At 58.6% G+C, this 20,240-nt stretch overlaps 2 protein-coding genes across 6 annotated transcripts in view; both read left to right on the top strand.

Annotated features, from left to right (window-relative positions):
• Positions 1 to 6,649, top strand: part of CROCC2 (ciliary rootlet coiled-coil, rootletin family member 2) — a 29,267-nt gene extending 22,618 nt beyond the window's left edge. The window contains exons 32-34 of the mRNA XM_067302204.1: positions 4,527 to 4,697; positions 5,412 to 5,531; positions 5,616 to 6,649. Coding sequence (XP_067158305.1) covers positions 4,527 to 4,697; positions 5,412 to 5,495 — 255 coding nt within the window. The 3' untranslated portion in view covers positions 5,496 to 5,531; positions 5,616 to 6,649. The remainder of the gene's footprint in view (positions 1 to 4,526; positions 4,698 to 5,411; positions 5,532 to 5,615) is intronic.
• Positions 6,650 to 9,561: 2,912 nt separating this feature from the next.
• Positions 9,562 to 20,240, top strand: part of SNED1 (sushi, nidogen and EGF like domains 1) — a 40,278-nt gene continuing 29,599 nt past the window's right edge. For all 5 annotated transcript variants that reach the window (XM_067302077.1, XM_067302078.1, XM_067302079.1 and 2 more), the window contains exon 1: positions 9,562 to 9,825. In XM_067302077.1, the coding sequence (XP_067158178.1) occupies positions 9,619 to 9,825 (207 nt within the window). In that variant the 5' untranslated portion in view covers positions 9,562 to 9,618. The remainder of the gene's footprint in view (positions 9,826 to 20,240) is intronic.

Here is a 20,240-nt window from a genome sequence, read left to right on the forward strand (position 1 = left end):
TGCAGAGCATCCTGCTTGGCAGTGCGGGCTTCAGAGTGTTTCCCACTCTCCAAAAACCCTGCAGTACTGCACTGCCCGGTGCTGGCCTTGCCTCTGCGCTGTGGTCTGCTCTCTCCTTATCTGTACAGCACTTAGCACCCTGCGGAGGGTCTTTGTGCCAGAAAGCTGTCCCTGCCCGCTGGCCCCAAGCCACAGCTTGGGGCTGAGGCCGGGCACAGGGTTGGGACCCCTCTGCCTGGCGCGTGAGAGCTACCTCGGCCCGGCGCTGGTGGCGGCAGGGAAAGGCGAGGGGTGTGAGAGAGGGGAAGCAGGCTCCGCGTGTTCCCACAGTCACATAAAACCGAACGGACAGAACCACGCAAGCCCGAGAGCTCAGGCAGCGCTTGGGGAGTGGGAGAGGGAGCGCGCGATGTGTGTTACAGTAACCTCTGTATTCTTGGCCACCCTCCAGTCACTTCCCACCACACGCATTTATGTGCATGATTAGTGTTCTTGCATTCTTTGAATGCAGGCCAGATAATGAGTTCAAAACTCTTCATTAAAATATAATCTCTTCCTCAGCTCCCACAAACACACACACACACACACGCATACGCGCATACACACACGTCCCTCGGCTACCTGATTTCCTTTCCTGCCTAGAGACAGAGCTAATAATCCGCTCCCAGGAGCCGATTCCCGTTGGAAGGAATCATTCGTGTCACACATATGTTAGGGATCAGCAGGGACACTCTCTGGACTTGGCCTAATTAGCTGTAGCGAAGGGGGAGAGCAAAATCCAAACCATGTGCTTGGGCCCTCTTCTGAATTTAATACAAGCAATTTTGCGCTGACCTGCTGGACCCTCCACCCAAAAACACTGGCGTATAAAAGTTTCTGGATATTTAATAGGTCCCTGGTCCTTTCTTGCACTCCCCCAAACGCATGGAGCCTTGTCAGGGAGATGTGGGTAGGCCGTGCTTTGTTTTCTTTCCCAGTGATTTTACAGGGTTGGCTTGCTTTTCTCCCCTGTGCTTGGGGGCAGTTGATTTGCTGTGCAGCCCCATGGGCTGTGAGCGGCAGCAGCCTCGTGGGAACTGGCACAAAGGGAGAAAGCCGGGACTCAGCAAAGCAGGAGATTAACTGCTGGCAGGCCCCAGAGTCAGCAAAGGGCTCAGAGCTCTGCCCCCACAGCCAAGGTCTCAGCTGAGCTTTGATCAGGGGCTATGGCTGCTTTGACCCTGCTTCCAGCTCCTCTGCTTGTTTGCCACATGGGACCCTGGACAAGCAGCATCACTTCCCTCGATGTGGCTGTTCTTATTTGGCATAAACAGGTTCAAACAGGCCCTTTGCATCCCACCGCTTCTCCTCAGATGGCAGGGTGACTGCATGGCCCTTGGCTAAAAATCCCCCTTGCAAGCTTTGCTCTGGGCTGGTTGGCCTCTCTCTTCCTCCAAACCACAGATACTTGGATTTACCAGCTCCAGGCTCCTTAGCTGGTCTCTGCTAAGGCCAGGTTTGCTGTGCTGATGCTTGCTGGGAGGCCCCAGAGCTGCTGAAGACCATGGCTAGGCCTGGGCACTCATCGCAGACTACGCCGGCATATCCAGCTCTTTCCTTGGCTAAGTGTCGACTGAGCATTTGGGCCAACCCAGTCCCCTAAAGTCTGGTTTGCCTCAGTGCTGCAAAGACACATTGCGATGTTGATGAGAGACGGGCTCGAGGTCAGCCGAAGGACATCTGCATCCATCCCTCACTCCTGGAGGAAGTATCAGCCTTCCTCCAGAGCAGCTTTACAATGTGCGAGGGTGTCCCATCGCAGAGCCCTCCCCAAGCCAGCGCCTCAGCAAGCACGGCACCCACCGGCCTTGTAAAAACCTGCCTGCGTTCACGTGCTGGAGATGATACTGCGTGTGCAGCGATGGTGTGTGCATGCCAGGGACTGCGGGAGCAAAGGATGTGCCCTGTCTGCTGATTGGGTTGGTGCGTGAAAATCCCAGGAGGAAAAATCAGGCCTGAACACTGCTGGGACTCATTTAGAGAAAGGCATTCCTCTCTGCTCTGCTGATGTCTGGTTGTGTGTGCCAGAAAGGGGCACGAGAAGCCCTCGTGTGAACTGGGCTGCTCATCTGGAGCAGGAGGGGTTGCAGGAGCCACAGTGCCCTCCCAGCTGTGGGTTCACAGCCCTACTCTTGTCCCGCTTGAGGATTTACCTCCACATGGATGTTGATCTCTGTTCTGTCCCAAGCAGAAGAGATGTCCAGGGCCATCTCTGAGTGTTTGGGAGGCTGAGTCACGCATGGCCTTCAAGACTTCCACCTGGGGCTGCCAGGGTGGAAGGTGAGCGATTCCCACCCCAGCATGATGGCCCAAACCCCAGCACATCTCCTCCCTCACGCTTTGCTGCCTGCCAAACCTGGTTGCACTCACCCTCCCACCCTGGGATGGGCACGGAGGGTCCCAGCCCCATTTTGGAGGCCAAGCAGAGGACACATCTCCTGAATGCAGCTCTGTGGCAGTCCTGGGCTGACAAAAGGGGCATTTGCTCCCAGGAAGGGAGCAGGAGGCCATGGCTAGAGCTTGTCCAGATGGTGCGGGAAAGGACTCCCTTTCCCCCCACACTCCTCCCCAGCCTTCCCAACAGTCCAGCTTTGCATCGGGTCCAGCTTTTGACCCAGAGGAAATCACTTCTGGCGGTGGCCAACAGCTGTTTTCCTAACTCAGTTACTGCTTTCAATTTAGCGTCCTGAGGAGTGTAATTCAGACAACATAGTAAGACCATTGTCATGTTTTTCCGTGTGAGATGGAAAGGCTGCTTGGTGGGCCTCGGTGTGTGCCTGCAATTTGGGAACACAGCTCCGCAGAGGCTCTCCCCATGCAGTCGCCTTCCCCTTCCCAAAACCTGCTCTCGCTCTGGCTGAGGGCAGCGGGGTTTGCCACATGGTGCCGGCCCTGCCAGCACCCGTAAGGAAAACCCAGTTCCCATGCAGCCCGCAGACACACGGCCAAGAGAAACGCCATGCGGCTTTCACCAGAGTGCTCTCACAGGTGGACATGAAGCAGAGTTGTGCCCTGAAGGGACCCCTGGGCGAAGGGGACAATGTGGCCAGTGTGTCGCCTGGCTGGAGAAAGCATTTGTGTCCCGTTGGGCATTCCTGTCCCTCATGTTCGAGCTCACAGTAGGGCCCATCTGAGGATGGGGGATTTGGTACCTGCCCTGCAGGACTGCTATGGCTCAGGAATAGATGGCAACAGGACCATGAGATGGGTCTTTCAGGAGCTGGGTTCAACCCCAGCTAACAGTGTTAGCAGGACCAAGCTCACCCTCTCCACTCAGGGCTCAGCTGGGACAACCTGTCCTGAGGAAGGCAGAAGACTGAGCAAACAAGGGGACTAACCAGCAAGTCCTTAGATGAGGTGGGCCCCATTGCCTGCAGCACCCTGCACCTTGGAGCACCAGGCTACTCAGGTCTCCACTGACGTGGGAGGAGGATCTGCCGGAAAAGCTCTGGCCTGCTAGAGCCATGTGGGGATCGGCAGGGCTCTGGAAACCAGGTTTTACATTCCTGCTCCAGCTTGCCAGCAAACAACCGAAGCTTCCCTCCAAGCCGGGGCCCTGGTGGAAGAGGTGGTCAGCCAGCAAGGCGGAGAGGTGGGCTGGTGGCCTGGCACTGCTTGGCGTCTGGCCGTCATGCCTCCGAATGGATTTTCTAAGGGCAGAGCCGAGGGTGATGGGAAACATGAGATGTTCCTGTTGTGGAAAAGCAATGTTGCTGGCTGGAGCCGTGCATCGCAGCGAGCATGAAATAGCTTTGTGTACGGTGCCCCTCCATCGCCTCCTGCGCGGCCCGTCCCCCGGGCCGGGGGAAGGGGAGAAGAGACTAATGTGTTCCAGAAGATCAGCTGTAAATGGCCGGGGAGGGTAATTCATATCAAACTCATAAACCCTTTATTAGTGTCTCAGGGGGGAAATCCGGATGTGGCCGTTTATTTATTTTGGATTTCGCTTTTTTCTCTTTTCCTTTCAACATTTTCTTCCAGGAGATTTTTAAAGGGACAGGGCTGCCTTTCCTTTTTCAGAGCTTTTATCTTTCACCATAGGCTAGCTGGGGACAAAACGGCCAGGCCAGGCCCAGCACAGGTCCCATGGGCTCAGTGCCCACTTGGAACTGGCCTTTGGGGAGGCTGCTCGGCAATGGGACGTTTGCCCAGTGTCACTGCTGGTCTTGGGGCATCCTACCACCCAAGTCCCTTGCCGTGGTGTCTCCATGAGTTGGACATCTCAGCTCCAGCCTCCAGAGGCACGCTGTGGGGCTTTGAGCCTGTAAATGCAGGGAGGGGGCAGGTCCTGGTTTCCCCCGAAAGCTGAGATATTGCTCCCCAGAATTGCAAGTCGGTGTCCCCATATGGGGACCAGGTCAGCCCTGTGCTAGTCCTTGCCCCATGGGGTGGTGACGTGCCAGACCCTACCCATCACCTCCCCTTGCCCTGCAGCATTCAGCATTGATCCCTCTTCGCGGCAGGACTGACCCTTCTCCTCTTGGCAGGCCCGGATCACGGAGCTGGAGCAGAGCCGCCCGCAGCGGCTCATGGGGCCATCCTCTCGCCATGGCCCAGGTCTGGAGCCAGAGGGCCAGAAGTCACGCAGCGCCCAGCTCCAGGCCGATGACATGCTGCAGAGAGCCCACGGGCAGCACCTTGAGGGCTCGGAGGAGCAGGTAGGGCCCTGGCACTGCCGGGGAGGAGGGGTGCCTTGCGGGCGTCCTGCGCCAGGCCAAGGCACAGGGGTGCAGGCCCTCCAGACGGTGCTGCTCTGCCCTCAGGGTGTTTCTGAGCCCCATGGCTTTGCCGCAGGCTGCTCGCTCCCTGAGGTTACAGAGCAGCGCAGCAGAGCAATGCCAGCCCCACAGCATCCCTGCACCACGCGTGGCAGGAACAAGTCCTGCCCCTCTGGCCAAGGATCTAGGTGGCTTGAGTCCTGCTACCTGCGAAGGACTCCTGGGCAAACCCACGCTGTACCTCAGTTTCCCCCAATATACAGAGAGGCAATGGCCCCGTGCACCCACCTCCTGCTGCAGCGTGTGGGTACGCTTGTTGGAAACAGCTGAGCAGAAGATGGGTGCATTTGTAGACGCATCAGTCAAGGTATTTTCTAAAGCTGTTGAGTCTCTGAAGACCTCTGTAGGGCCTTCAGAGCACAGCTCTGGTCACCCACAAAGAGGAGTTCAAGCCAGGACAGGCTCCGAGCAGCTGCCAGGAGGAGCTGGGCTTGCTGGCTCAGCTCTGCAAGGCTCAGCCCCAGCTCCCAAAAGCAGCACTGCAGCACATGAGGGGAGGCCCGCTGCGACGCAGCCAGCCCAACCAGCTCAGCAGAGGCGGGAGCACCGGGCCATCTGTGCCACTGCCTCTCAAAAACCTCCGGTAATCCCCAGGTCAGCCTTCTCAAAGAGCAGCTGGACCAAGACAAGCGGAAGAGGAAGACACCCATCTCTCAGCAGCTCCAGAGAGGGAAATGACCTGGAAATAGCTGTTGTGCCCCTGCATGCTACCTGGTAAGGCCAAGCACCCAGAGCCACCCTTGGGCAGCAGCTCTGTGGGTCCCGCAGGCTGGACTTCTCTGTCTTCTCCTTTGCTAGGATGCCCCAGAGCCTGGCCAGGAATGGGGCAAGCAGGGCGCTGCTCATCAAGGTGCTAACTTCATCTCACGGGAGGATGGAGCTCAGCTTCCCGATCTGTCCAGCTCCCTGTCCCCACTCCAGCCCGTCTGGGGTTTGACCTCTCCAGCCCCTCACACTTTCCCAAATCCCCCCCACCTCTGCTCCAGCTCTTTTTCCCCTGGATTAGGCTCAGGACAACCAGTCCACAGGCAGCCCTGGTGGGCAGGCTGGCAGCGGGGGAATTATTTCCAGCAAGAGGACCCAAAAGCACCCTGTGCACCCCAGCACCCGACGGGAGCAGGACGCAGGCCTGCGTGGAGCCCTGCAGGAACTGCTGGTCTTTTCACGCGGCGGCAGGTGGCTGGGATTAATCCAAGCCAAGGCATCTTGTGATGCGCTGGCCCGAAACATGCAGAAGTGTAAAATCGGGCATCCTATCCACTTGTCGCCTAGAAAATCCCTGTAGAAATCAAAGCGGGGTGGTTCCCCAGCAACCGCGACGGCTGTCTTGGGACTGCTGCACCCTTCACCTGTTAGCATTAATACACATTTTTTCCCCATTAATGTTTGTTGGAAGTGGGGGTGGTAGCTTTTTCCTTACTTTTTTTCTCAAAGCCTGGTTTGTTTAACCTTAAATGAGGGGAGCAGGTTTTCCCAACAGCGTGCATGATGGCAGGCCTGGCCCGCTGGTGCCGGGAGCGGCGGCCACCAGCGCCGGGCTCCCCGGGCATCAGAGGCTGCGAGCAGCCAGGCTCCCAGGACAGCACCACCGCATTTCGGGCCGGGGCCCCTGGGCTGCAAGCAGCGTGTGGGCGAGGATTTGGGAAGCCCGCAGAATACCCTCGCGTTGATGGCAAAGCCGGGTCCCCGTGAGGCAAACTTTCCACGGTGGTATCCACATAATCCCTGGGCTGTTGATCCTAACTGAGTCCTGCTGTTGTTTTCTCCTCTGTTTCAATCCTTACATAATATGTTCCTTGGCCCGTTTTCAGTATTAAAATGTACCTTGCAATAATTACAGTGGAGAATATTTATATTACATTTGTATGGAATAAAACATAAACTCTTTGGAACCGGGGTTCTGATTTCTGTGTCTTCCAAGCATTGGGAGCTGCCGACGTCCCTCCCCAGTTTTACAGATCGCCAGGCCCTTAGAAGTACGCGGCGAGGCTGCGGCTTGTGGCTGCCGGCGTGCCAGGCAGCCACAGGGCACCTGCACCAGCGTGAAGATCGGGCTCTCTCTAGAGCTTTTTCCTCCCGTCTTTCCTCCCTTTCAGCAAGGCCAACATTTACCCCTTGTATCCCCCTGCTTCGCGGGACTGCCCAGGATGGTTATTTCATGCGAGAACACTTTCTCCGGGTAAATCAGAGCAGCTCCATCAGACCAGGAGGGAATTTGGCCCTCTGTCTCCGATGGCACTGTGCCACCAGGGGATGTGACCCCCTGTTTAGTGGGGACAAGCAAACAGGTTACGGGCTGAAGCTGGAGGGGGGCCGAAACACGGCGGGGGACATGGAAGACTTTACACAGAGCTGCGGGAGTGCCTGAAAATGGGGTGCAGGAGGGGATGAAGGGCACAGAGCTTGATGCTGGACGTAGAGTGGAGATTCGCCCAAATCCTCAAGGACAGGGGATAAAACTAATCCTCTCCCCACAGCCTGTCTGGCAGGGAGCGACGTGGAAAGACCACGGTGCCAGCCCATCCAGCAGCTCCTGCGCCGGCAGCGCGCAGCGCCAGCAGCACAGCCAAAATCCTGGCAGCGCTTCTGGTCCCGAGAGCTCGCCCAGGTCCCAGCCATGCAGGACCCCTCGCTGGGGAAACGGCTTCTCCAGGAGAACAGGCAGGAGCCTTCGGCTGAACCAAGTGAGGACACGCCGACACTACGGTGCCCGGCACGGCCCCAGCGCTGAGGGCTAATCCGGGGAAAGGGAAACCTAAGGGGAATTAGGATTCCTTGCTGGTCTGTTGTTTCCAAGATTGTGGGTTTACAACAGCATTTCTTTCTTTCTTTTTCAAGCTCCAGCTCTTGGAGTCAGGTGCCAGGGGAAGGCTCCCAACTCTCATTTAAACTGTAAGAGGCCGTTTCCCAGCTGTCTGGCTGCAGGAAAAGATGCTTCTCCAAGCCAGAGGAAAGTGGGAGCAAAGCAAAAAGGGGCTTGTTTGTTTGTTTGCGTTTTTTGCAGTGGTGATGCTTAGGGCAGCCAAGGTCCGAGGAGTGGTAAGTGGCCGCGTGCATGGAGCTGGTACCACCCTTGCAGCGTGGGCCTGGATTTCAAGCAGCGCAGGCTCGAAGCTGCCTGCTGCCAGGCAGTGATTCCCCCAGGAGCTGCCGGGGGGAGAAAAGGTGACATGTCTTTCTCTTCATTTTAGATTAAGCCAGAGCCTGACTGGGGTGGCTGCTATCTTGAAATAGCCGCTGATTGCTAAAACCCCCTTTTTAAGCACCTGCTTGGCAGCAGCCGAAGCGGAGCAAGGATGTGCAGGCGGGCGAAAGCAACACCCCCGCTTTAGCGATGGGGAAACCGAGGCACGCCACCAGGGCGCAAACACCCTGCGGTGGCCGAGCAGCCCGGGGCAGAGCCGAGCATCCCCCCGCTCACGCACGGTGCCTGGCTTGTACGGACCCCTCCGTGTCCAGCAGCCCGGGGCCGGCCCCAAGGGGGGCTGGGGGGCCGCCTCAGGGCTGCGGTTGTTAACTGCCTCCAAAAGCAGCAGCCATTATTAATAATCAATTAGTGATGCGCAGAGCATACACGAGCTGTGCTTTTTGTACCAAATTAAAGGCATGTTTAGGCCTCTTCACGGCTGGCCTCGCGCAGTTTTTCTAGCTCTCTACCCCTCTTTGCCAGGAGAACTTGAGCTTTCTTGATAAAATGATTTGCTGATGATAAATGTGGCTTTTTTTTCAGCGCAGACAAAGAGGCTCTTGAGCCTAACGCGTAACTTAAAACATCACATTCCTGAAAAGAATTTCCTGATAATATTTTTAGCACCTGAAAAAAAAAAAAAAGGGAAAAAAAAGCAAATAACAGCAGTGCTGCCCCCGCCCCCGCCCCGGCCTCCTTTTTGGCCTTTGCCTGCGGGCTGTTTTATAAGAGCGGAGGAGGAAAGTCGCTGCCCTGGGCAGTTCTGGGAATTACCCTCGGGAGCCGGGCCGGCAAGCCGCGCGGCGCCCGAGGCAGCGGGGCCCAGGCCGCAGCGCAGGCCCCCTCCTCGGCGGGCCGGGCGCGGGCCGCGGCGCGGAGTCAGAGTTTCTTGGGTGGCTGCGTTTTTTTCCACGCCAGAAAGGCGAAACCCTGACGAGCCTTTTCCGACTGCGCGGGCCGCGGGTGAGGAGGGAAGGGGCAGCCGGGCCCAGCGCCTCCCAGCCTGGCCTCTTTCAGCCCGGACCGGTTCTCCCCCCCCCCCCCCGAGGGCTCCCCAGGGGCTCCCGGACCGTGGTGCCGCCTCTGCCCCCCCCCTCCCCCGCCCCGGGCCCCCCGGCGCCCCCCGGGCCCCCGCGCGCCGCCATGACAGGACGAGCCCTGCCCGCCCGCGCGGGGGCGCCCTCCCGCCTCGGCACGGCCCCGCCCCCTCATTTGCGTCTCTCCGCCCTGAGGCGGGCCCCGCCGGGCGAACCGGGCGCCGGTTGGCTGTCGGGGCGGGGATATGCAAATTTGGCGAGGGGCGGGGCGGGCGCCGCGAATGAGCCCCCCGCGCCTGCCCCGCGCGGCCCGGCGCGGGCACAGCGGTGCGAGCTGGCGGCGCGGCGCAGCCCCGGCCCCGCGGCTCCCTCGCGTGGGGCTCCCCGCGCCGCCGCCGCTTCCCCCCGCCCGGGCCCGGGCGCCCTTCTCCGCGGCCGCGCCGCCATGTCGGGGCGGCCCGTGCCGGCGTGAGCGGCGCGGGCGGGACAAGCCGAGCCGCCGGGCGGGAGGCAGGCAGGGCAGGCAGGGCGGCAGGCAGGCAGGCAGGGCGGGCGGGCAGCTCGCGGCGCCGCGGCCATGCGGAGCCTGGCGGGCTGCTGGGCTCTGCTGGTGGCCCTGGGCGACTGGCTGTGGGTGGGCGGCGTCGTGCCGCTGGCGGACTTCTACCCCTTCGGGCCCGAGCAGGGCGACGCCGCCACGCTGAAGCAGGACGACGGCGGCTCCGAGCTGCAGCCCATCTCCGTGCGCTTCCCCTTCTTCGGCGCCGGGCACACGGGGCTCTACGTGAGTACCGGCCGCGGTGGCGCCGGGGCTGCGGCCGCTGAGGTGGCGCCGGGGCGGGCTCAGGCGCGGCGCGCAGGGCTCGCGTCGAGGGCTTCTCTTCCCCGCGGCGGCGACCGCCGGCTCTCGCTGCTAGGAGCTGCGGGGAAGAGGAACCCCGGCAACCGCTGGGCTCCCCCCCCCCCCCAGAAGCCGCCTCCCTCGCGAGGGCGTCCTGCGTGGCCGGGTCGCGGGCGAGCGTTTGGGAGCGGAGCGGAGCGGAGCGTCCGCCTGCAGAGTCGCGCGAAGGGGTCTCGGCTGGGGCGCGGGGAGCGTGAGCCTGTCCCCCCTCGTGCAGCGGGGTCGAAAGAGCCCTTCCCGCCCGGCAGAGCCGCCCCCACCCGTGGATCAGTGACTCCCCGCTAACTGGGACGGGAAGCTTCCCGATTGCCGGTGTGCCTGCTGCATGCCAGGCGGTGGCTGTGGAGCAGCCTCGCAGGCATCGTGCTTCTGTTGCATGTAGCCTTGACGTGGTCTGAAGCCTCTCCCAAGAGAAGCTCCGTGCTCTTGGGGCAGCTTGGAGCCTTGCAGACCTCGGCAGGACTCTGTTGGGAGCGCGGAGAGCCCTTCACATCCATCTGCCGGGATTCTTTCAGCTAGATCAGGCAGAAGCAGGGAAGGGCAGGTGGGTTGAAACGTGGGTGGATGAAGGTGGGAATCGGCTGGGAAGCTGTCAGGCTGCAATGGGCAAGGGCAAACCTGGAGATCCCAAGGTGAGGAGTAGCAAAGGTGCCCCTGGAGGAGGAGAGGAGGATTGGGGGGCAACTTCTAGAGTTTCTTGGCTGTGGAACACTAAGTCACCTGAGAGCCCAGCCTTTGGCGCTGCTAAACCTGCAGATTTGCAGAGGAAAGACTAGAGAAGTGTGGAGGGATGATAGAGCCCCACGGGTTTCCTGTGTAGGGCAGGAGGGAAGGGGAAGGAGAAGAGATGGGAGCAGTTCCTGCAAGCTGTGTGGGGACTGTTCAGTGGGGAAAGAAGAGGTAGCTGATGGCTGCTGAAGGCAAGTGCTGCCACTGCAATGAGGGGTAGACATCGGCAAGGAACAATATTGAGATGAGCCAACTGACAGGTAAAGGCAGCCAGGGGAAAACCTTCCCTCACTGAGGCAGGTGGTTTGGGTGCTAACAAAATGGGTGGCAACACCTCTCTCCTCCTGTGCCAGGCCCCCCTCTGCCTCTGTGGGGCCTGACCCCCTCTGCTTGCACCAGTGGGGCAGGCAGAGTGCTCTGCTCTGCTCTGGGCTTGCTTTGAGTGGCAGCCCATCCGAGAAGCCTTTGTAGTGGGGCTAGGAGCTGAAGCCCCAGCTCCCTGCCCAGATGTGACAGGCCTGTAAGCTGGGCAGCCTGTGTCTCCTCCTCCCTCTTCGTTTTTCTCAAATCTTTCTCTTTTCCTTTTCTTAATATCCAGCCTGAATTGTTCCAAATGCATCTGGATTTAATTGGCGGTCAGCTGGATGGCCACAATTTGATTTGGAGCATCAAAGTACTAACAGGATGCTGAGAATGAGAGTGTGTTTGGTGTGGAGGGAAATCCCAAGTAGGAGACCTGCAGGGTCCTCTTAGGCCAGGGAGCCAGGCTCAGGAAGAACCTACCCCTTTATCAGCTGAATGGCTTGAGACCTCTGGCTTGGCAGAGGCTGGGTCAGGTAGACCTGACAAGGATCCTGGCTCCACTGTGCTTTGGATACTGGACAAAATGCTGACACATGCCGAGGAGATCTCCGGGCTGAGCAGTGGAGTTAGTCATATCTGGGAGCTGGCATCAGAGCCAAAAATACCTGAGCCTCCCAACACCAGTCGACTGGTGAAGCAGACCTCAGGGCTCAGTTCCTGGAGTGGCGCGCCGTGGAGTTAACCTCAGGAATTGCCTGTCCTCCCCGCCAGCAGAGCTTGAGTGTTGGCTTGGCCGCTGGGTAGTGGAGAGAGCCCAGCGTGACCGGAGGAGTGTGCGTTGCGGGGCTGGTGGATGATTCATGTGTGTGAGCTCAGAGCACACATGCTGCAGATTCTGGCTGGAGCGCACCGCTGAGGGGTGGACACAGTAGGGCTTTGGGTGAGATGCAGGATAAACAGAACGGCCCTTTGGGTTTTGTTGTAATGCGATGCCTGGGAGTACTCGGAGCTTGGCTGGTGACTCAGATGCCTTCCGTTCCCTTCCATGCAAGCGCAGCTCGTTTGTCTTCCTTTCTTCTCCTTCCCCTCCCGTGGGCTGCCCCACACCTGGAGGGACTGCCGGGCTGCCGCCTCCCCCTCCCTGCGCGACGCAGGGGAGCGGGCTGCCAGAGGGGGAGAGGCTTCTCCCGTTTCTTCCCAGACTCCAAGCCAAGCAGAGGGGAAAGCAAAAGTGCAAATAGAGAAATAGGGTCTGGAAGCTCTAGTCAGGCCTGGTTCCTCACATCCCCTGCGCTCATTTGCATCTGCCTACCTGGTCCAAGCAGAAGCAATGTCCTCTTCCCCTTATGTGAGGGGAGCTGCTGTCCTGCCTTGCGGCAGTGCATGGCTCTCTTCGTGAAACCAGCCAGCCGGAGATCAGCCCCATCATCAGCAGGGGAGTGTTTCATCGGCAGGGTGACTAACCCCGAGAACTCTGCTGTCCCTGAGGTAGGCTCTCCATCACTTGCAGACTTTGAGACTGGATGTTAATCTGCTGTGGTGGAAAGGTTAACAAATCAGGGCTCCCTGGTGGGAGCCTGGAGCTGCGTATGCTTGGGATTAGATAAAACATTTCCTTCTTGGCCTTCTAACCTCTGAGGCTCACAGGAGGGAGGTTTCTATACGGACTCGATGCGAAGGCCAGCAGCTCACCTTGCGTGCTGAGGTTCCTCTTTCAGAGAGGCAGATCTTTAACTCGGAAGCATGTCTGTGAGTTCAGTTCTTGCCTGGAGTCCTGGGGTGCTCTCCCAAACTTCCCAAAGATTGCCTCGACTCAGAGTAAGCTGTCGGGAGCCCAGGATGGCCTTTGTGGAAGGAGAGCCCTCCCTGGAAATGCAGTGTGCTGCTGCAGCCGGTGAGAGCCTCTGCCTGAGCTCAGTGTTGTTTGAAAGCTCAGGGACTCTCTAAGACTGTGGAAATACCAGTGCTGGAGCAGATGTTGTGAGGCTGCTGGACTGAGAACTGAGCGACAGATGTGGAGCGTGCCTGCTAATCTACATGTGAGAGTCATTAATTGAACTGGGAGGATACATTGGCATCTCCCGAGTTCCTAAAACTCGCGTTTCCTTTGAGGATATTAAAATAGAGCCTTCTGCTTTCCATGCTGTTTCCACCACTGAGCGTGCATCACCACATGGTTGCTGGCATCTCCCCCAGTGCTCTCCCTGCGTGACACCAACCCCACAGGACTACGGCTGCGTGCGGCCAGCACTGCTGCTGTTCCCCAGGGTGCAGGCACAGCGCCTCTGAGCGGACGTGCCAGCATATCCCCGATCGGCTCGGCACAAGGTGGGCTCTGTTGCTGCGTCCGGGTGAGTTCTCAGGAGCTGCGTGGGTCCCTGGCTTGGTGACTGCAGTTGCCTTCAGAGGAACTTAAGCACGTGCTTAAATATTGCCAAGGGAAAGGTATTCTCTGTTGTGTGTCTTGGGCTGGGAGTCTGGGAAGTGGTTGTAAGGAGGAAGGGTGTGACTCAAAGTTAAAAGATAAAGTTTCATGCTCAGCCTGCAGCAGTCTTGCCACAGGACTTGGGAGTCCTCTAGCCTGCTTCTCGACCAGGACAGGCTTTGTTCAGGTTAGAAAATCTTTCAGCAGCCTCCAGCAGAAGGAACCCCGCAAATGCAAAGTCTGATCGTGGAGGCATGTCCTCGTCCCTCCCACCTTGCTGGCCAGCGTCCAAAGAACCTTGTTTCCTGCTGACACCAAAAACACCATGTTTAAACCAGTCCTCCAGGGCGATGCGAGCCAGGATATTTCAGTGATTGTGATGCCTCTGAGCCAGGCTCTGATAACTCCCACCCAAGTCAAGTCGCAAAGCCCTGGCCCTGCTGAAGCCAGCAGGACCTAGCAAATGAGCAACTGCTGCACGTACCCGTCGCCTGCCACTAAGCATTTGCCATGAGTTGAACGGGCAGTGTGCTAGGGAGCTGCCTTTGGCCTCTAGCGCTCCGAAAGCCAATGATGGTGGTCAGGAGGGTCCTTGAGTCAGTGAGGGTAGCCAGAATTTGGGGAACTCCCTTGTTCCGAGAGCAGAACGGTGTTCCTGAAGGATGCGGTAGCTCAGGCTTTAGTGGGGGCAGAAGTGGTGCCTGGTCGTAAAGCCTGTTTTCTTCAACAGGAAAACTTGCCTTTTTTTCTGGCAGGAGCTCTTGGCTGTGGTCCAGCCACACGTTTCCATGGGCCTAGATGGGGCTTGTGCCCTCCTTTGGGGTCTACCCTGAAGATGTCTTTTCTTCCCAGTGACAGGATCATGGAGGAGCTGGTGGGTTTTTCCCCTGAGACTGCAGCTGGCAGGAGGAGATCTCTGTGTTTGCCTGGGAGGTCGGACTGGACAACCTAATGGTCTCCGCTTTGGAGCCGCACCTCGGGGAGGGAGTTAAGCTGACCGTGCGGTTCTGGGCTCTGCTGTGTCAAAGTGAGAGGGAGATTGTGCAGGCTGCTGGGCTCGGGGGGACGAGGTGCCTGAGGAGCTGGGAGCAGCCGGCGGGGCTGGGAGGCTCGCTCGGTTCCCGAGCAGAGCGGACAGGCTACATCTGTTTTCAGAGGCCCTCTCCCAATTCCCTACCGTGAACCGGCCCGGGTGGGGGAGGTGGGAGGCTTCCTCCTCGCTCGCTGCAGCGCCTGGCTTATCGGCTCTCAGGAATTCCTCCAGGCTGCCCCCGTCCCCAGCACTCCTAGGAAGCGTAGCCGGGGGGAAAACAACGCGCTCCTCCCGGAGACCCAGTCCCCCGCTGCAGGCAGAGAGGAGCTGCCTGGGGACGTGCCAGCACTGGGCATGGCCCCGCTCTCCGGAGACGGGGGCATCGGTGTCGGAGGGCTCGCTGGGGATGCGGCGTGTTGGCCTGGAAGGTGTGTGCCTCTACCTGCCAGGCGGTACCAGCGCGGTGCTGGGCTGCCGCTGGCGCCGGTGTGCCTTGAGCATCCTCCAGCACGGCGTGCTGGGGAAGCTGGCTCCTCCAGCTTTCACGGCCAGGACAGCTTCACGCTTGAGGCTCGTGCTGTCATCCCTGTCCTAAGAGAGCAGGAGCTCTCCTTAGCCAGATGTTGTACCCCGTTGCTGTCCCAAGGCACGTCCCTGTGCTAGCATCCTTCTCTTCAAGGACTTCCCAGAGGTGCTAGGCATCTTTTTCTCTTCCTCTGCTTGTCCCGACTCTCTTTCTCTCTTTTTTTTTTTAACCTCAGCCTGCCTTTCCCCGGGAGAAACTTTCCCTACACCGCTTGGTGGCCTGGCCTCGTGTCCTTCACAGCACAAACTCTTTTAGCCTAGGGCTGCCCAGGGAGCAGGATTTATTCTTCCTTAGGGTTTTCCCCATTTCTCTGTTGGGTCCGCTCTCTTTGAACGGCCTCTTGCTGGAAGTGTTACACAGTGTAGTGAAGGCGGGGGTCAGTCCTAAGCCTGATTTTCGCCTGTGGAGTATTTTCAAGGCCTTTCGTTGCAGCCCAAAGCACACGGGGATGCAGCCGTGCCTAGAAGCAGCTGCCTTTCGGCAGCAAAGGCAGAAAGCTCAAGCCAAACACGGTGAGAGTTTGAAAGACGCTGCCCATTTGGAAAAGCCCCTTCCAACAGAAACTGTGTCCGTCATTGCTGCTAATGTCTCGGGCCCCAGCCCTGCTAGCACATACCTCACCTCGAGGTGAGCCGGTCCTGGCAGCTCCAGGCACTGCAGCCAAGCACGTTTTTGTGTCCTTTGTAGGACTGGAGCCTGCAAAGTCGGTAAAGAAGCAAAGTGAAGGAGGTTTGATCTGCCACTGGAGGGTCGTGACTTGCTGTGCTGATAGCACGTGGGATGGGATGCCCCTGGCGTTTGGCCCCTGCCCCTCGTTACGCCCAGCAAGCTCGGCGCCTCAAGGCTTGTGCGTGCAGCGTGTTTCTCCATATAGCTGCTGGCAAAAGACCTTTGTGGACATCCACACGGGGCACAGAAGTGCTTCCACGGCACTGAAAGGAGTCTCGGCTGTCGCGGGCGTGCTAATGGTCCCTGTCCCAGCACAGGCTGGGGAAAGCAGGAGAGGACCTGAGCCCGTGGCTGGTGGGGGCAGTGCTGCTCAGAAGGGGCCCTGCCTCTACCCTCCCGCTGTGTGCCCTTGCTTATCACAATATTTTTCTTCTCCCTTTTGGGAAGGGAGACAGCTAAATCCCTCAGGGCAGACTGGAGGGTGAGGGGTGGAGGAGGAGCCCTGGGAAATGCCGTGGTCCCCTTCGTGTTTTAGGCTGTGTTGACTTTGAGCCCCGGACGACAGGCAAAGCTGCATTGTCTGAGCAGCCGGGGTTGTTCGCGGGGCTCTGCGAAAGGTTGCAAATTCCTGCCCTGTTCGACTCCAGCCCTGGGGGACTCCGAGTCCCTGTTGGTATTGCCCTGCCTGGGGGATAATTGGATTAATCCGCGGGATTAGGGCGTCTGAAGTGGTATGCCAGGAGTCAGCAGGTGGATGCCCGGAGGGCTCTTACTCGGATGGCTTGCGGGGCGCTCCCCGGGGCCAACCTCGACCTGGAGCTTGCCTCCGGGAGCGCCGAGCCGTGTCTTGACGCCTCTAGGACGCGTTAAGGCAGGAGAGCGAGGGAGGACGGGAGGGGTGCTGGAGGAGGAGGAGGTTCCTCTCCCCTTTGCGAGCCTGTCGATTTAACGAGAACTCGAACCCGGCAGACACAATGGGGGCTGTGTGCTCGCAGAGATTAGGAGCCTCTGGCAGCCGCTCAGCCCCTGCAGTTGTGTCAGGGCACGAAAATGCTTCACGGGCCTTTGCGTGTAGCAACATCCCAGCGGGGCTCTGGCCAAAAAGGTGAGGTTCGCAGTGCTCGGCGAGGCGGGCGAGAGGTGTGGATGGGACCCCAAAGGTTTCTCACGGTTGGGTCATGCGCTCCAGGTGGCCAGGATAGTCTTTGGGCTCATGGCCACTTCTAGAGCTGAGCCCTCAGCCCTTAGCTGCTCTCAGGAACTGCAAATAGCCCTGACTTTACTCAGGTGTCCAGGAAGCAAGGTTTCCAGCCTGTTTCATGCAAGGAAATGAGGGAATCGGGTGCTCTCAGAGGCTAGAAGGTGGATGGGGTGATCTTGACTGGGAGAGACAAAGGGGCTCTGGGGCTCCATGTCCGCCTGGAAAGTCTCCAGCCCTTCCCTTCATTCAAGTTAGTGCCTCTGTTTTGGTCCCTGCCAGGGGCTTCTGGTTCTAGTTTTTAATACAACTCAGAAAGTAGGAAGCTGACCACTGTGGAAAGTAGGAAGTGCCACTGTGAGGAGGAAGGACCTTGTCTGTGCCAGCTCGGTGCTTGCGTAGGTATGGAGCTGCCAGCTGCCCAGGGTGGGAACTGCTGTGCCTGTGGGGACAGCGTGATGGGGAGCTGAGCCTCTCCTTTCCCAGCCCTCCTCGCAAACCCCGGAGGGGAGCATGCCTTTCCCACATCGCACGCCTTTGGGGCGCTCTGCCTCCTTATCGGATGCCCGTGTTCAAGCAGCCAAACATCCAGCTGCTTTTGTCCCCTAACGTCTCAGGCCCTGCGTCTCTCTTCCCCCTGCCACCCTGCTTGGGTCTGCAGCAGCCAGGCGGCGAGAGCGGCCGGCAGCTGCAGTGGAGCCAGCTTTGCCGGCGGTTCAGGCTCCGATCCCGGCCAGGGTTGTGTTGTGCTGCTCTGGAAGCATCATGGGGTTAAGCCTGCTCCCGTTGGGATTAGCAGAGCAATTGCCACGGGGCACAAAGCCGACCGCAGCAGCTCGGCCGAGGAAGGAATTTTTGCCCACGCACAGCGTTGCACAACGGGCCAGGTGTGCTGAGAGAAGGGGCCCGGGGAGGAAGGGGGGCACAGTGCACAGGGAGCTTGTTGCATCCTGTTTGCCTCCCTCCCGTTTCTCAGGTGGCTCTCCACGCGACCCACCAGGCCCTCAGCCGTTCCTTGGCCTGGCAGGGATGAGTCTGAACTCGGCAGGCACAGGAACTGGCACCGCACGCAGACACTGCTGCGGAGGGAGCTGGGTGCTGAGCTCGCAGAGCACGAGGAGGAGGCAGGGGCGCGGGCAGCGGGGGAAGCGCGGAGCGATACCGCAGTGTGGCTGCTGCAGTAGAAGCAGCCACCTGAGGTTTTCAAGGGCCTCTCTTGCTCTCTTCCCTTCGTCCCAGGCTTCATGCAGCAGGGTTCGCGAGGTGACGTGCTTGAGGGCAACCTGGCGGTGATCTTGGTCTGCAGCCCAGGCTCAGCCTTCTGCAGCCCCTGGGTGACCTGGGACCATGTTGGTGGGCCATCTCTTCGCCAGGTGCCAAGCCTGCACAGGAACGGCAGGGTCTGGCTCCCCATGGGGGATGGGCAGTGAATCCAGGGTTTGAGGGCAATAAAGAACTGGAGGAAAACATCCAGTTTGGGAGCCTGAAGGTTTCACTCCAGCTCCTGCTTTGGGATGGGGTGAAGTCTTGCCCTCTTGAAAATATGGTGGAAAAGCCAACATCACAAGGGGTATTCACTTTCTTTCGTATGTTACCCATTTTCATGGGCTAAAACACACTCTGCCCAGAGGAGACCTGCTATCTCAGGCATGTGCCAGCCCTGCCCAGCCCTGGTTGTGCTGGACGTTGTGGGGTGCCGTGTTCCATGGGCCTAGGCCCCTCTCTGCCCAGGGGGGCCCAACCAGGCTCCCACCCAGCGCATTCGTGCCCCTGGGCATGTGTCCTTTGGGGATGGAGGAGATGAAGGTGAACTCGCTAGCATACAAGTTGTTCTGTGGGCAGCAGAACCACAGAAACCCGATTTTCTTCTGTTGAGATGGGGGAGAGGGGAAAGTGTGCAGATGTGGACTCTTTTTGGTATCTAGTAAGGGTTGCACTTACTCTCTGTGTGCCCAGTGTTCAAGGGCTATTCAAGGGCAGCTTGATGTGTGTTTCAGTGTCTTGGCAATCTCTTCCCCTCTCCCAGATTTGGCCAAAGTTGACCAGCAATTCAAAACTGGCTTATGGGACAGACCAACAACAGAGAGTTTGGTCTCCCAAGGTCTACTTAGGAAGCCAGGCTAAAACTCCCTTTGCTGAGGCCTCTACATCTATGTATGGCTTTGTAACCCCACCTTGGGTCTTCATGTGTTTGCCATGAGTGCCCATGGTAAGCAGGAGTTTACAGGGGTGCCAGAAGCTGCTTGTTCTGTCCCCAGCTGGAGATGTGGAAATGCCTTTTCTCCTCGAGGACATCTATCTATTCCTTATTCACTCTGTCAGGAGGCATCTGGTCTAGGAAGTGTTGAAATACCAGGTGGGGCTGCTCTTCTATCAGTGCTTCTCCACCAGTTTCCAAGGACTGCTTCACCTGCTGGGTCTGGACTCAATGCACTCGGTTACACACAGTATCTTTGCATGGCCCACAGGCAATGCTGAGCTGACTAGCAAATACCTTTGCATGTGGCACTGGCAGCGAGGGTCTGTCCCACACAGCCCTTCTGCTTAGAAGCATAGGGCTGAGCATCAGCTCGGTGGCATCTGTTTGAGATGAGCCTCATGAACAGTCTCACTACAGGACAAGCCAAGACACTCCGACACATCATCTGGGCTAAGTGCAGGAGTTTGTTTGAACCTCACTTGTCTGTAGCCTGGTGATTTTCCCAAGGAAAAAATACCAGCTCTGCAGTCAGGTGGAAGAGGTCTGCTTGTTTGCAGTGCTCATGCTGTGATGCCATGCTGACTTTGCGCAGGGAGGCTGGGCCACAGAAAACACGAGAAGACCAAGACACAAGGGCCCAGCTAATTTGCGGGGCATTTATTTGATCTTGGACTTCTTGGGTTTGTTTGAGGCTTGTTTGTTGGGATTTTGACTTTTAGAGAAAGATTAGATGGCTGTGCTGCAAGGTACTGTACGAATCCGCAGCAAGAGGAAGGCCAAGTCGAGAGAGAAGAGATTGGGGGAGGAAAGAGAGGCTTGAAGAAGCCAAGTGACATGCCAGCTGTCTCCTAACAAGTCCATAGCGGAACCAAGGCTATACCTAGGTCTTGGAGCTCATCACCCTGCAGCTGAGCTGTGGGGTCCCCTGAGAGTGAGGGGGTGGGTGACGGGCAGAGGGACTCTTACCTGCACAGGCAGCACTGTGTGTTTTGCTGCAGGGCTCTCAGCGCCCTGGCACGGGGCCGGTGCAGAGCTAACCTGCTCTTTCCCAGAGGTCAGGCGCTGGCCCTGGCCTCAGAACATGCCCTAAGCCATGTGCTTGTCACAGGGAGAGGTGACAGTGTTGGGGGAGCACCCCAGGTACAGGACAGGGAC

This window comes from Apteryx mantelli, chromosome 9 (genome assembly GCF_036417845.1).
Source record: "Apteryx mantelli isolate bAptMan1 chromosome 9, bAptMan1.hap1, whole genome shotgun sequence".
Classification (NCBI taxonomy): domain Eukaryota; kingdom Metazoa; phylum Chordata; class Aves; order Apterygiformes; family Apterygidae; genus Apteryx; species Apteryx mantelli.